The sequence below is a fragment of the Chlorocebus sabaeus genome, chromosome 14, assembly GCF_047675955.1.
Source record: "Chlorocebus sabaeus isolate Y175 chromosome 14, mChlSab1.0.hap1, whole genome shotgun sequence".
NCBI classification, from domain to species: Eukaryota; Metazoa; Chordata; class Mammalia; order Primates; family Cercopithecidae; genus Chlorocebus; species Chlorocebus sabaeus.
In genome coordinates, this window is record NC_132917.1 from 1233433 (window position 1) to 1248049 (window position 14617).

A 14617-nucleotide genomic window follows, 5' to 3' on the forward strand; every position below is an offset into this window, starting at 1 on the left:
CGGAGGCCCGTTAACACCAGCCGTGTATTCAGTGATCAGATTCTATGCAGGAAACATTTCTTGACCACCATTTAATACCACTTGCTACAGTGGAAAAAAGAAAAAAAAAAGAAAACCTTGCTACGGAACATGTGATTAAATGATAACTTTCAAAAGTGTATTAAAGTTGGAAACTAAGGCATTCTGTTGACCAACACCAGACTCTACTGGTTTATAACCATTGATTTGGACTGCACGGGCTTTGAGAGAGGCTGTTAGGTTATTGTGAATTCAGAGGAAACCTGAGTGGCTATGTCATTAGAAAGTTTTATTTGGATGTTAAAATGAAGGTTGATTCCTGGAAGAGGACCTGGAGGACTGCTGAACACAATGTGTGCTTCTCAAAAACGGGATGATCACTCAGAATGTTCTTTATGTACACGGCGCCCTTTCTGCCAGTCACCCAGCTTCGCAGAGGTTAAATCAGAAGCGTAGGCAGCAGTGGGTGGGGCCGTGCCACGCTCCGTCCCCGGCACCAACTGGGAACACAGGCGGCATTTCCGCTGGAGTCACCCCATCAGTGTGGAGAGACACGCAGGGGCCCAGGGACTAAAGCTCTGCTACACGGAGGTGGAAGGCTTCGAGGCCATAGCAGTGACCTCCTGGGCACGGAAGCCTGTGATACACCGAGGCTCACACCGAGAGAAACCTGGGACCCAGCGTGTAGAGGGCGCTCTTAGACTGAACTGACACAAAAGGTGGAGACCGAGCCGGCTTCTTATGTTCATTTCCCTCAGCCACAGGCAAAACCGCAAGTTCTCTTATGCAAAATAGTTATAGAAAACTAAATTTTGAGAGGTAGAAGTCTCAGGTTAGGACTTAGTCCCAGTAAATTTAGCCTCTAAGAATCTTTTAGACTGTTCTGCTTTTATAGACAATAAATCTATCTGTGTTTCAAATTGATTGTATTTTGAATGTTTCACAGTAACTTCACTCATTATGTAAAGTGAACTTTTAAAATGTGTTTGTGTTTTCAAACGAGGAATTCGAGCCCATAATCAAGCTCATTAACACACGTTACAGCCCCTGTAACAGGCAGCTGCGTTTCTTCCCTGGACGGAAAGCGGGTGTCCTGCCTGCTGTCTGCCCAAAGAGAGGGGCACGATGTGTAAGTGTCCTTCTACATTCAGCACCCTCAACTGTGTGTTTTAAATCAGTGTGTACATTTTTATAAAGAGATATTTTATCATCACTGAAAGAGGTTCTTTGTTTTTTCCTAAGTTAATTCTGCATTTGCCCTTAACAACAAAACCAAACAAAACATACAGCATCTCTTCTAGTGATGATGAAATAGCTCTTGAACAAAAGCAAACCAAAAAAATGCATTTATTTCCAAGCAGGAATTGAGCACCTACTGTGTGCACTTTCCAAGGCAGGAAGGATTCTTACAGGAGTAACAGCCTGTTCAGCTGATGGCTGCTGTGCCGAGGCCACGGATGGGGGGAGGACAGTCGGCCCCTTGCTGGTGTCCAGCGTCTGCTGCTGCAGGCGGGTGTTCTCTCCTGAAGCGGAGGAGCTGCTCGTGTGACTCTAATCAGCAGCACGTTGGTGTGGGAAGGAGAGTCACGGCAGATAGCCTTCGAGCGCCTCCGCTCAGGGGCGAATCCGTTTCCCTGCCTTGTCCACCCTGGAGTCCTGCAGATTCCACACCAGCTCCTCAGGCCTGTTTGAGTGTGGGTCTGTGCAGCCTCAGGCCTGTTGTTTGAGTGTGGGTCTGTGCAGCCTCAGGCCTGTTTGAGTGTGGGTCTGTGCAGCCTCAGGCCTGTTTGAGTGTGGGTCTGTGCAGCCTCAGGCCTGTTTGAGTGTGGGTCTGTGCAGCCTCAGGCCTGTTGTTTGAGTGTGGGTCTGTGCAGCCTCAGGCCTGTTGTTTGAGTGTGGGTCTGTGCAGCCTCAGGCCTGTTTGAGTGTGGGTCTGTGCAGCCTCAGGCCTGTTGTTTGAGTGTGGGTCTGTGCAGCCTCAGGCCTGTTGTTTGAGTGTGGGTCTGTGCAGCCTCAGGCCTGTTTGAGTGTGGGTCTGTGCAGCATCAGGCCTGTTGTTTGAGTGTGGGTCTGTGCAGCCTCAGGCCTCTTGTTTGAGTGTGGGTCTGTGCAGCCTCAGGCCTGTTTGAGTGTGGGTCTGTGCAGCCTCAGGCCTGTTGTTTGAGTGTGGGTCTGTGCAGCCTCAGGCCTGTTTGAGTGTGGGTCTGTGCAGCCTCAGGCCTGTTGTTTGAGTGTGGGTCTGTGCAGCCTCAGGCCTGTTTGAGTGTGGGTCTGTGCAGCCACAGCTGGGGAAGCTGAGCTTCGGTCTCCACTGAAGTTTGGGCTGGAAGGTGGCACTGGCATGTTGCAGTCAGCCTTGTGTCTGTCATCTGGTGGAATTAATTAATTCCTCTGAGACATGATTACATTTCACAGTAAACTTGTGTAAAATATAAACAAGTTCTCTGGTGATTCTTCTGCTCGTACTGGTGCCGCTCTTAAAGTTCTGCTGGGTCTAAGTGAGGGCACTTTGCTGCATTCTGTGGCTCCAAACACCGCTCTGCTGGGCAGGTCGATCTCCGTTCTAAAAACGAGGAAGACAGCCTGAGAGGCTGGCAGCCTCCCGCGCCGTGCAGGGGATGACACCCACCCCGTGCAGGGGATGACACCCGTCCCAGGCAGGGGATGACACACAGCGCCTGCAGCGTCCAGGCCTTTCTGCGTCTCGTGGCTGGGGTCTGAGTGCTGTACCGTGTGGTCTGAGTGCTGTACCGTGTCTCACATCTGAGCTAGGGCTTCTGTCATTCCTGTGCACACTCAGCCCTGTGACCTCCCAGCGTGGGACGAAGCTCCACTCACGTCTGCACTTTAGAGATGATGGGAGGTCCTCGTGGTCATGGACTGAGTTACCCATGTTCACATGTGTGCCTAAAATGTGGCCTTGACATTTATAAAATATGGTTCTCTTAGGATCAGAGGACATGGACTGCAAGGCCTGCTCTGGCCCTGATCCTTCCAGTCCCCGGCTGCGGGTCCCTGATGTGTGGGGAGCGCCTCTCTCTCACCCAGGCCCGCTTCAGCGCAGCCGTGCAGCCCCTGGGAGACCCTCACCTCCACTCCCATGGTCCACGCCCGCACCCCCAGGCTCTTGCCTCCCTGGGAGCCTGCCCTGGGCTTCCTTTTATCAACAAATCTCTGCATTTTCTCACGTTACCCAGGAATTGCTGCTGTGTCCCGGGCCCTGAGCCACCTGGTTTTAGGAAGCTGTGGCCTAAGGGGACAGGAGCCAACTTCGGTGTTGGGTAAAAGCACGCGGCCGCGGCTTCTGCTGCTCCATTCATTGGCAAGTGTGCAGCCTCCACCCATGTTCCATTCGATAGTCCAGATAATCTTCACTCTGGATTCATGCAAGCTACCAGGATACAGGCGTTTTGTTTAATGATGAGGTTTTACCATTTGAAATGGAAAAAGAAAACGAAGATGAGTGAGTAAACTCAGGCAGGCTGTAGTGTTAGGATGACCTGCCCGGTGTGTCAGACACAGTTTTATAAACAGACAGCAGGGCAGCCAGGCTCAGAGGGACGGGCACTGGAAACTTGGATGTCTGGGGACCGGGACTCAGGAGCAGTTTACAGAGAAGAAAAGGCCAACGCTGAAGCTGAGAGGATTAGGGGACAGTTCTGTGAGTGACACCTTCACCTGGATGAAAAGCGAAGTCCCGTTGTGATCACAGGTCACCCTCTGTCCTGCCCGCTGCTGGGGGTGCCCACCTGGGTGGTCGAGGCCAATTAGTTGGTCTCATTGGATCTCAGATAACCGAGAAGCAGCACTGAGCCCGGGATGCTGGTTGAGCTTCCCTGGAGTAAACACAGATAACGATTCCACCTTGTGGGCAGCGCAGCGCCCAGGTCCACGGATCCCGCCTTACGGATAGCACAGTGCCCGGGTCGACAGTGCGGGGGCCAGAGGTTCCCAAGCTTGGGCCCAGGCCCCACACTCAGCAGCCGTTCAGCCCAGCCTGTGGCACAAGCCCCCGCCACCGTTCTGCACCCTGGGCAGTTGAAATGACAGTGGCTCTTCCATAGGGTCACTGCGAGGATAAAGCCAGCTCGTGATGAGTGATGGCCTTTATTTAGTTCTCTGTTGTTGTTACAGCTACTGCTGCTACTATCGTATATGACCAGTTCTTATAATCAGGTGACATGCCCGGCAGTGTGGGTGTGAAAAGAAGCACAAGCCGTTCAGTGCAGCACCGTGCCTCGCTCCAGATGGTCCCCGGTGGAGAGGAAAGTGATCATGAGGACCCGCTAAATGTGCATATGCCAGGCATGAGCTCCTCCCTTCACCTCCCTCCTCCATTTCCTTCTCACAGCCCAGTGGTGTGAGCCCATTGTCAGATGAGGGCCCCCCACAACGTGACTGAGATCGGGTGGAGTCAGTCCTACCAGCAGGCCGCAGGCAGAGGGGAGGCAGGAGGCAGAGGGGAGTGTAAACACCACCTTCCCGTGACAAACCCAGGTGCTGGAATCCTGCTGGGTCTTCTCAAACATTTACTCACAAAGCAAACACTCACGTGTGCCTACTGAGTGCCAGGGCTCTTAGTGCTGGCCCTGGTGGAAAGAACAAAGTGTAGGACGCCCACTCTGCTGAGGCCTGCAGCAAACGCACAGGCTTGTGATGGCCCCACAGCAAGACGCATGGACATGCGCGGCATCCCTGCAGGCCGCCTCCTGTCCTTCCCATCCACAGGGAGGCCTTCAGGAAGTCCCTGGACATTGCGCTCCACTCACTGACCTGGGCATGGCCTGCGTGGATGGGGCCTCCTGCCCCTCCTGCTTCGGCAGCACTGCCCGGGGAAGTGAGGGGCTCAGAAGATCCAAGCCCTGTTCTCACGAGGCAATGGGAAGTGACAGAGAAGGGTGAGGAGGTGCCCTGTGAGACACCACACGGGGGAAATTCTCTTTCTTGGACCTATTGACCTTTTCTTTGTCTCGAGTGAACACTTTATCTGTGGCCTGAATTTCTGGTAACAATGACTTTTTTTTCCCCCGCCCTGAGACAGAGTCTTAGTTGCCCGGGCCGGAGTGCAATGATGTGATCTCCGCTCACTCCAACCTCCGCCCCCTGGGTTCAAGGGATTCTCCTGCCTCAGTCTCTCAAGTAGCTGAGATTACAGGCATGCACCACAACGCCCAGCTATTTTTTTTTTTTTTTGTATTTTTAATAGAGGTGGGGTTTCACCACGTTGGCCTGGCTGGTCTCCAACTCCTGACCTCAGGTGATCCTCTGCCTCGGCCTCTCAAAGTGCTGGGATTACAGACATGAGCCACCGCGCTCAGCCCACAATGACTTTTTAATGAACAAGTTACTCCATTAAGTTCAGACGTTCCTGAACTTAAATTAGCCCTCTTTAATAATATTTAATATGGAATATTTAGAAACGCCACTGCATGACAGGGAAGTAGAAAAAATATATTTTTCTAAATTGTACTAAAAAATAATATACTACAGAGACAGTTTTCAAATAAAATATGTGAATGAAATTTCAAGATTTTTCAAATTCTGAAACATACATGTTATCTTTTTGTCTCATGAATACTCATAATTTTCAGTCATGAGCTAAAATACACACGCACACACGCACACTCTCCTTATTTTCCAAAGCATGAAGGCTTAAAGTTAAGTAAACAGGCGTGTGTGCGATGCACACCTTTCCTCCCTGTTACCGCAGGCACAGAGGGAGGTGGTGGCCAGAGCCAGTGGCGAGTGACAGGCTGTGGTGGTAATGAGGGCCACCAGCCATCATTTATGGATGAAAGCGTCCTTGGTTACATTTTGTGAAGTCCAACGTATTTATTCTTTAAAAACCGGACAGCTTGTTAAAAAGGTGATTTACACATTTTGACTTCCTTTCTCCAACACTGAAGCTTTGACAAGCAATTAAGAATTCTCAGTTTTTAGGGTCAAATTTTATAGTTACTGGAATCCCACAGCACAAATGGAGCAGGAGGTTGGAAGAGTGGTCGTTGGTAGCAGTCGTAGCAGGGGTCTCGGTTCGGGGCTTTAACAATAACTGATAATGCTCTACGATTGGTTTCCGCTGAAGCAGATGATTTGGAAAAGGGTCCAATCTGTTGAGGTGTGTTTTGTGACGGAAGATTCCCAGTGGTGTGGGCGGTATTCAGAGGCCTTTCTGGATGTGGACCTGAAGACTACAGTGAAGGCGGGCAGTGTGGCCGGACGCATGAGAGCTGGGCTGTGGGGCTTTTCCCGGCGGGAGCCGCAGGGTTGGGGTTGAGGCTGGCACTGAGCCCACAGTCAGGAGCGCAGGAAGAACGGCCCAAAACACTGGATGTCCTCCACGGGAGGTGCAGACCCGAGCACGTAACTTCAGTTCCGTAATGTCCTAATACATGAAGACGTGTGCTTTGAACTTTATTGGAATAAATTTATTTCTCTTAGCCAAAAACTGTGATTCAATTCGCTTCCTAGAGCATAAAACTCTATTTTCAGTTTTCTCTTTGGAATTCAAAAATTCTCTAAGGGCATGAGGAAACCCTGGGAGGAGGGTAGACTTTTCAAAAGTGCCAACGCGGTCAGTGAGTGTCAGAACTGACTTGGTTTCTTCTTGGGGAACCCCGGGGCACCAAGCACTCTGCCTTTGCTTGGTGTGGCTTTGCTTACGGCAACTTCCTACGATCTCACGCATGGCCATCAAAGAGCATGTTAGCTCCTGAGCAGATGCTCTGTGAATTTCAGCTCTGACAATGACCTTGACCACACGAACACCATCCTGAAAGGCCTGAGCGGCCACTGCAAGGTGGATAGAGAAGCCAGGTTCCATCCATGAGCCACGGAGAAAACTTGGAGGAAACTATGAAACTCGGAGGAAACAAAGGCCCAGAAATGCCCTGGAAGAAGCAGCTGCTGATCTCGCATCCAGACTTGTCTGAAAGCAGATTGCGTAACTTACACTAGTTACCCGGCTTCTATAACAATAAACCAGACAGTGAACCAATGATAAGCCAAGCTGGGACCTTCCTTTCCCTGTTTTATTGACATATTAGTATCTGCCATCAGCATTATTGTTAACAACTTTCACAGCTTCTGTTCATTTGATATGTAATTTTTATTGCTTTCTTTGACAAATTACAGACTAATAATGCTTATGTGGTACTTATGAGCTTACAAATAACTTTGTTTAGGTTATTCCATTTGTTTCTCTCAGTATTTGTATTTTATGGTAGAGTTGGCATTTGAAACCCATCGTAAGGACAAGGAAAGCCCAGCTCAGAGTGAGATGTCCAGCCTGCCTCATGTAGCTATGGCATAAACGTGCCTGGGTGCAGACGCCTCCCTTTTCATTGCAGGTCACAGCCGTCTGCCCCTCGTGCGAGGCCGTGAGCCTCTGGGGCTCCACGTGTATTCAGTGCCTCAGGGGGCAAAGCTGATGATCTTTCTCAAGACCACAGCATCAATAAAGGGTCCTTCATGGAGCCTGGGCCCACCGTCTCTACCTCACGTCTTACTCCCGCTACATGAATGACGGTGTAAACATCCGAAGGCAGAGTTAGGACTCGGGACTCAGATTCCTTCTCACCACTGACTTTACGAAGATGACCACAGTACTGACCCTGTTGAGAGCGCTCGGTGTTCAGTCCTCCATGCATTTGGTGCATACGTCACCAACCCTGAGAATCAGGAAATGCCAACTCCCCAAGAAGACACTGTTGTTAGCACATGTGAGCTGGAGCCAAGCGGTGACCACGAGTGTCCTCCACACGCTCCACCAGGCGTCCCTGATTCATGAGAGGGGGGCGCCCCTACCCCATGCTGCCCTGGGGTCCCTGCAGGCCCCACCAGGCATCCCCAATTCATGAGAGGGGGGCGCCCCTACCCCACGCTGCCCCGGGGTCCCTGCAGGCCCCACCCCAGTCCAGCTAGCTCCAGGCAGAGCTGCCCCCGGCCCACACTGGCACCACCTCCTGTTCCTCCTCAGGCCTTTGGAGAAAAACCGGCTCTTCTGAAAGAATAAAAGCGTAGAGCTCTGAGATGGGGAAAATTGGAGGGTGGGACACAGGGAACTTCTAAAGATTCTTCTAAAGTCTGTTTTTGGTCTGAGGGTTGGTTGGCCAAGGGTATTGAATACGTGACTGTTCATGGAGGTGTTCACTGGTGAGTTGTGTGCGTGTGTGTGTGTGTGTGCGCGCACGCGTTGTAGCTCAATGTAAAATGTGCCTAAAAATAACAGTCTCTGCCCTCTTCATGTGGGGAGCCAGGGAACTTGGCTGTTGTCCTCAGTAATCTGCTTGACTCAGCTGTTTGTTTACCACTAGATGGTCAGCCTTGCTTTGTGTATATCACACCGGTTAACATGAACAAACGAGAAATGATGGCGATGAGCCCATTTTTAGTCAGCACTTATTTAATAAGAATTAATGGATACTTGGACAAAAGTATGGATATAAGTCTCTCAATATTTAATAAGCACCTAATTCATGTGGAATATTACACGATGTGCCTAAAATAGTCTCCCAGCATTTTAAAGTGTAAAGATTAATTTGTTATAGCAGATACCCAGGATCAAAGGCCCCACAGGAAGCGATGGACCCTGAGGGACGGGTGCTCACCAGGAAGACCAGGAAAGGAGATCAGAAAGGGCTGTGCGAAGGTGGAGGCGGAGCTGCCTGCCCTCCCCACGCAGGGGACCTGCTTTCTCCAGCTTCTTCCCCTCTCCAGCTCCACTCAGTCACCTCCACCTTCACCGCTGTCCTCCTGCAAAGTCAGGAGTATCTTGTTCATCGCCATCAGGCAGAATATCAGCTACAAGTAGATAAACCTCACATTCTGATTCAAGAAACACTAATTAGGATGAGAATGTCCCCTAAACAGGGATGTCTGCTTTTAAAAAGAATGATTTTTAAAATAGCAAACTCTGGTCTGATAGATTTGGCTCAAAAATATGCAGAAGTGTGTTATACTATCTCTGTTTCCTACCCCTTCTCCCACACACCCCTCCCTGCCTAAGAAAGCAGCGATGACACTCACATTTGAAAGATTATTAAAGCATAACTCAGTGAAGACGTTTTTTTAACAAAATATGTTTGTTTTGTTCTGTATTTTATCTTCAGTTAGTGGCTTGAGACCATGGAGGTATTACGGGTCATATAAATTAATGTGCATTGTTTTCTTCTGTTTCTTTTTTTAAGATAGGGTCTCACTCTGTTGCCCATGCTGGGGTGCAGTGGCATGATCTCGGCTCACTGCAAGCTCTGCCTCCCGGGTTCAGGAGATTCTCCTGCCGCAGCCTCCCAAGTAGCTGGGATGACAGGTGTGTGCCACCATGCCCAGCTAATTTTTGTATTTTTGGTAAAGATGGGATTTTACCATCTTGGCCAGGCTGATCTCGAACTCCTGACCTCAAGGGATCCTCCCACCTCAGTCTTCCAAAGTCCTATGATTATAGGCGTGAGCCGCTGCGCCCAGCCAATATACACTATTTTCTTAAGAAAAAGTCTACAAAAGTGTACATGACATTTCTCTTTTGCAAACGGGTATATGTAAACTATGTTTTTAAAAGATGTTGCATGACAGGGATGAACTACTGAATTTGAGACAGTTAGTTTGTTGTTGTTAATACTTGGCCATGATTGGGTTCTCAGCAAGTGGAGTGTCATGGAGCAATGGAAGGGGACCCAGCTTCTCCCAAAGCTCCCCTGTCAATCAGAAGTGCACACGTGGTCCTAGAGAAGGGTGGATGCTGAGTGCGGAGGGTACCTGGGCTGCTCCAGCCTCACTCCATCAGGAGCTTTAAGTGCTGCATCCAAAGGGTCTTTGAAAGAATAACGAGTAAAAATCTTGCAGACAATAACTCCAAAATTTCCGGAGCACTGTTCTTCCCCTGACAGTTGCTTTTCATGTTTCATCGAATTAGAAGTAGCTCCTGTTACCAGGGGAATTCGGGGTTTGGCCTTGGTCTCAGCGAGCCTGCTGACCGTACTGAGGTGCCTGAGGAAGGGGTGCAGTTGCCCCGTGTCCTGGGTCCAGGGTGGAGCCCTGCATCAGCCTTGAAGCTCACGGAGGCAGGCCTGCGCCCCTCGCTGCGGGGCCTCCTGGACAGCTCTCTCCCCTCCTCCAGGTGGAACGCGTTCGAGGTGCTCTCCCTGGATGGAGTCAGCTCTGGGATCCTCCGGTTTTACACGGCCCAGGATGGCGCCGACTGGCTGCGAGCGGTCTCAACCAACATCAGGGAGCTGACCCTTCAGAACGTGAGCACACGTTGTTTCTGAGTCTCTACTGATGCTCATTTGTGCATGAAAAATAATTGAGACATCAGATTTTTGATGATTGATGATTAACCCTAAACAAAATCATGTACTAGTTTCGATGTGTCAAATCCCTGACTATAAACATTAAAAATCAAGCCATCAGAATGTTTCCAAATCAAAGAGTGTGACTACATCTGACAGCTGGGAATTTCCCACCTGGTTTTATCTTCCTCCTCCCCTCTGTCTGCCTCTGTCTTTCTCCCTCCCTTCCTCTGTCTTTCTCTCCATACACATATACAGAAATAGTTATGTGTCATAATTTTATATTTTACCCAAATGCATTGATACAATGTGACATTTTGAGTTGGGGAAACCTAATTGAGTTAAAGTATAATTCCCCCAAACGTTATGAAGATTTAGACAAAGGCATAATTGAGCAAAAACATTACTTCTCAAATTTGTACTGCAGTCCCCCAGAAAAGAAAAAACATTCTGTTTCTTTCAGTGATGTGTTTGATAATAAAAGTCAGCAAGACATTTTAAAGATTAAAGAAATGAAAAGAGATGGGGTGGGAGCAAAGACTCGATGATGTGGGAGTTGCCTGGAGTGGTGGGTGTCTGGATATGGACATGGAGCCGTGGCCGCAGGCCTGGAGACTGTGGCAGGACTGGCCTTGCCTGGAGGGGGCCCTGGACTGACCTTACTGTCCTTGCTCCCTCCCAGCTGACTTGCCTTGTAATTGCACTTCGATCCCTGCTATGTTCCGGCGTAGCCTGGAGGCTGCAGAGACTGGGTCCAGCTTGCAGACCGGCCAGGCACGGCCCACCCTGCAGCCCTGCAGAGGCACCCGCCCTGCCCCTGCCCTGCCTTTCCCTGCCCAGCACCCCACATCTCCTTTGCAACCTTGCTTCTTCCTGTGGCTGCTAAACAGAAGTTAACCTGTCACTGGGGGAAGCAGTAATGTGTGAGATTTCTCCTGTAAAGACCTCAGGGGCTTCCTTTCTGCAACCAGGACCTTCCTAACATCGTAATTTTTAGACGCGACACTTTAAATTCCAAAGTTATCTGAACAAATAGAAAGGGAAGAAAGGATGGTGCTTGACTCATATTTGCAGAAATGCTGTGACAAGGAGCGCCCTTCAGTTCTGTGTCATTTCACACATCACCCCTCATAAGCAGGGCAGAGAAGTCAGACACCCCAACACTTCAGAATGGAAATGTGGACTCCGAGCCACCTCGCGGCTGTGTGGCTGTGTGACTGTGTGACTGTGGGCTGTGTGACTGTGGGCTGTGTGGCTGTGTGACTGTGTGACTGTGGGCTGTGTAGCTGTGTGACTGTGAGCTGTGTGGCTATGGGCTGTGGGGCTGTGTGGCTGTGGGCTGTGGGCTGTGTGGCTGTGTGGCTGTGGACTGTGTGGCTGTGTGGCTGTGTGGCTGTGGGCTGTGTGGCTGTGGGCTGTGTGGCTGTGGACTGTGTGGCTGTGTGGCTGTGGGCTGTGTGGCTGTGGGGCTGTGTGGCTGTGGGCTGTGTGGCTGTATGGCTGTGTGACTGTATGGCTGTGTGACTGTGGGCTGTGTGACTGTGGGCTGTGTGGCTGTGGGCTGTGTGACTGTGGGCTGTGTGGCTGTGTGGCTGTGTGGCTGTGGGCTGTGTGGCTGTGTGACTGTGGGCTGTGTGGCTGTGTGCTGTGTGACTGTGGGCTATGTGGCTGTGTGGCTGTGTGACTGTGGGCTCTGTGGGCTGTGTGCTCTGTGGGCTGTGTGACTGTGGTCTGTGTGGCTGTGTGTGTGACTGTGGGCTGTGTGGCTGTGTGTGTGACTGTGGGCTGTGTGGCTGTGTGGCTGTGTGTGTGACTGTGGGCTGTGTGGCTGTGTGGCTGTGTGTGTGACTGTGGGCTGTGTGGCTGTGTGACTGTGGGCTGTGTGGCTGTGGGCTATGTGGCTGTGTGGCTGTGGGCTGTGTGGCTGTGGCTGTGGGCTGTGTGGCTGTGGGCTGTGTGGCTGTGTGTGTGGCTGTGTGGCTGTGGGCTGTGTGGCTGTGTGTGTGACTGTGGGCTGTGGGCTGTGTGGCTGTGTGTGTGACTGTGGGCTGTGTGGCTATGGGCTGTGGGCTGTGTGGCTGTGTGTGTGACTGTGGGCTGTGGGCTGTGTGGCTGTGTGTGTGACTGTGGGCTGTGTGGCTATGGGCTGTGGGCTGTGTGGCTGTGGGCTGTGTGGCTGTGTGTGTGGCTGTGGGCTCTGTGGCTGTGTGGCTGTGGGCTGTGTGGCTGTGTGGCTGTGTGACTGTGGGCTGTGTGGCTGTGTGTGTGACTTTGGGCTGTGGGCTGTGGGCTGTGTGGCTGTGTGACTGTGGGCTGTGTGGCTGTGTGTGTGACTTTGGGCTGTGGGCTGTGGGCTGTGGGCTGTGTGGCTGTGTGTGTGGCTGTGGGCTCTGTGGCTGTGGGCTGTGGCTGTGTGGCTGTGTGGCTGTGGGCTGTGGGAGTGTTATGATTCTGCACCTCTACTGCCTTGTTAGTGAAATTTTGGAAAACAGCATCTACCTCCATAGCTCATTGGGTGAACTAAATAAAAGAAAGATTATCAACTGTGATAACCATAATTACCATCACAGTAATACTGATTGTCAGAAGGTTATGCAGAGCAGAAATCATTTCCTCACTTTTCTCAGATACTGGAATTTAAGCACCTGCTCTCCCATAACTTCACTTACATAAATGCTGATATTTGAAAAAGAGGAATTGAAGTCTGCTAGTAAAGTTTTTTTCCACTGCTGCCATGCTTGTATTGACTCTGGCTAGGTTTTCAGATAGGAAATGTGTCATTAAAGAAGCCTGTTTCCCAGGACAGAGTGTAGCTGATGACTTCCAGCTGTCACTCAGGTGAGCCATCCTGGTGTTGGTGGCTGTGGCGCTGACTCTTCTGCCTTCTCTCCACAGATGAAGATGGCGAACAAATGCTGCTCTCCTTCCGACCAGGTAGGGTTTGTATTTTCTGCTTCATGATGAAACACATCTCAAAAAGCAGTCTCTTTGGTTGTTTGAAATTTAATTTGGAAATGTTGATAGGAAAACGTTAGCACATTTCAGACTGCATTTTGTGGTCTCTGCCCTCCCTGTTAATTCTGTAAAACTGCTCTGTCTATGGGAATAGCATAGGTCATTCTGATCTATGCTATTGTGTATGGATGATTTCTCCATTGGCAGTTGTTTTTTTGTAAGGAATCGTGATTTAAATGATGATTTAGATATGATTGTTTAAACTGAGAAGGGCTTTGTAATGACACACCCATGCAATTTGAAATTTTAAGCATTATATTAGTTTCTTAAATAAAATCCTTACTAGGAAAGCTTCACTCTCAGGAGGGCTTTGACCCAATGGGTGTTATTGCCGGTGGATAGGATCCTGCCATCCCCAAATCCAGGCAGTTTGTTTACCTGGAGCCCAATGCCCTTAACGTTGTCCTGGATTCACGATGGCTACCTTTGTAGCCACCCTCAGGCCTGATTTTCTGCTCACTTCCCAGGTCTGTGAGCACTTAGGAAAACTCTACTGTAATCAAGCTGTTTGAATATCAGGCAAATCAGCTTTTAAGCCACTGTGTTATTCTTCTGTTTCCTTTATGATAAACTTACGGTTTAACTTGTAATGTAAGGGAGTATGTTACTTACAGTTCATTCACTTTTGGTTATATCTCTTATGGCCTTAAAGAAGCATGCATCAGAGCCTCAAGAAAACTGAGAAAAACGTGTTCAGTTTGCTTTAAATAGCGCACAAAATAGTGCTTAGCAAGAATATTTGAATTCACGATGGAGGATTTTAGAAGAGGTCTCCTGCCTATCAAATATTTACTAAAAGAATGGGAAAATAGGGCTGTGTTTTAAATTAAACCTCTCTAGTCAACATTTCTACATTAGAAAAGAAACAGAATAAATAGTTCTTCTAAATCTTTTATCTCTTAATATTATTCTAAATTTACCATCAACTATTTTTGTTTACATAGCTATTTAATGATTGTTTCTATAAATTCTTCAAATTAATATAGGATTCGTTTCATATTCTTATACATAATTTCCCTACTATGTGTTTTTGTAACAGAAGTTCTGAAGCTTTTCCACAAAGTGTGTATCTCTCTGTGGTTCACAGAGGAAACACTTTATCTCCACCTTTTTATCAAGGCTGGTGGGACGGTGGGCCAAAGTTTTGCCATAGTCTCTATCAATAATTTACCATTTGATGTTGTGTCTTATTCACACACTCAAATTAGCAAAATGTCTCCTGAGATCCTCTTTATGGCAAACCTGAGACTCTTCAGAGATCTTGGGAGGAGCCGCAGCTTCTGGTGTTTCTCAGT

General features: G+C 49.4%; 1 protein-coding gene across 5 annotated transcripts in view; it reads left to right on the forward strand.

Annotated features, from left to right (window-relative positions):
- The window catches only part of SNTG2 (syntrophin gamma 2), a 378883-nt gene that overhangs the window by 260639 nt on the left and 103627 nt on the right, over positions 1-14617 (forward strand). For all 5 annotated transcript variants that reach the window (XM_038006474.2, XM_038006475.2, XM_073022727.1 and 2 more), the window contains 2 exons: positions 10136-10265; positions 13203-13241. In XM_038006474.2, coding sequence (XP_037862402.2) covers positions 10136-10265; positions 13203-13241 — 169 coding nt within the window. The remainder of the gene's footprint in view (positions 1-10135; positions 10266-13202; positions 13242-14617) is intronic.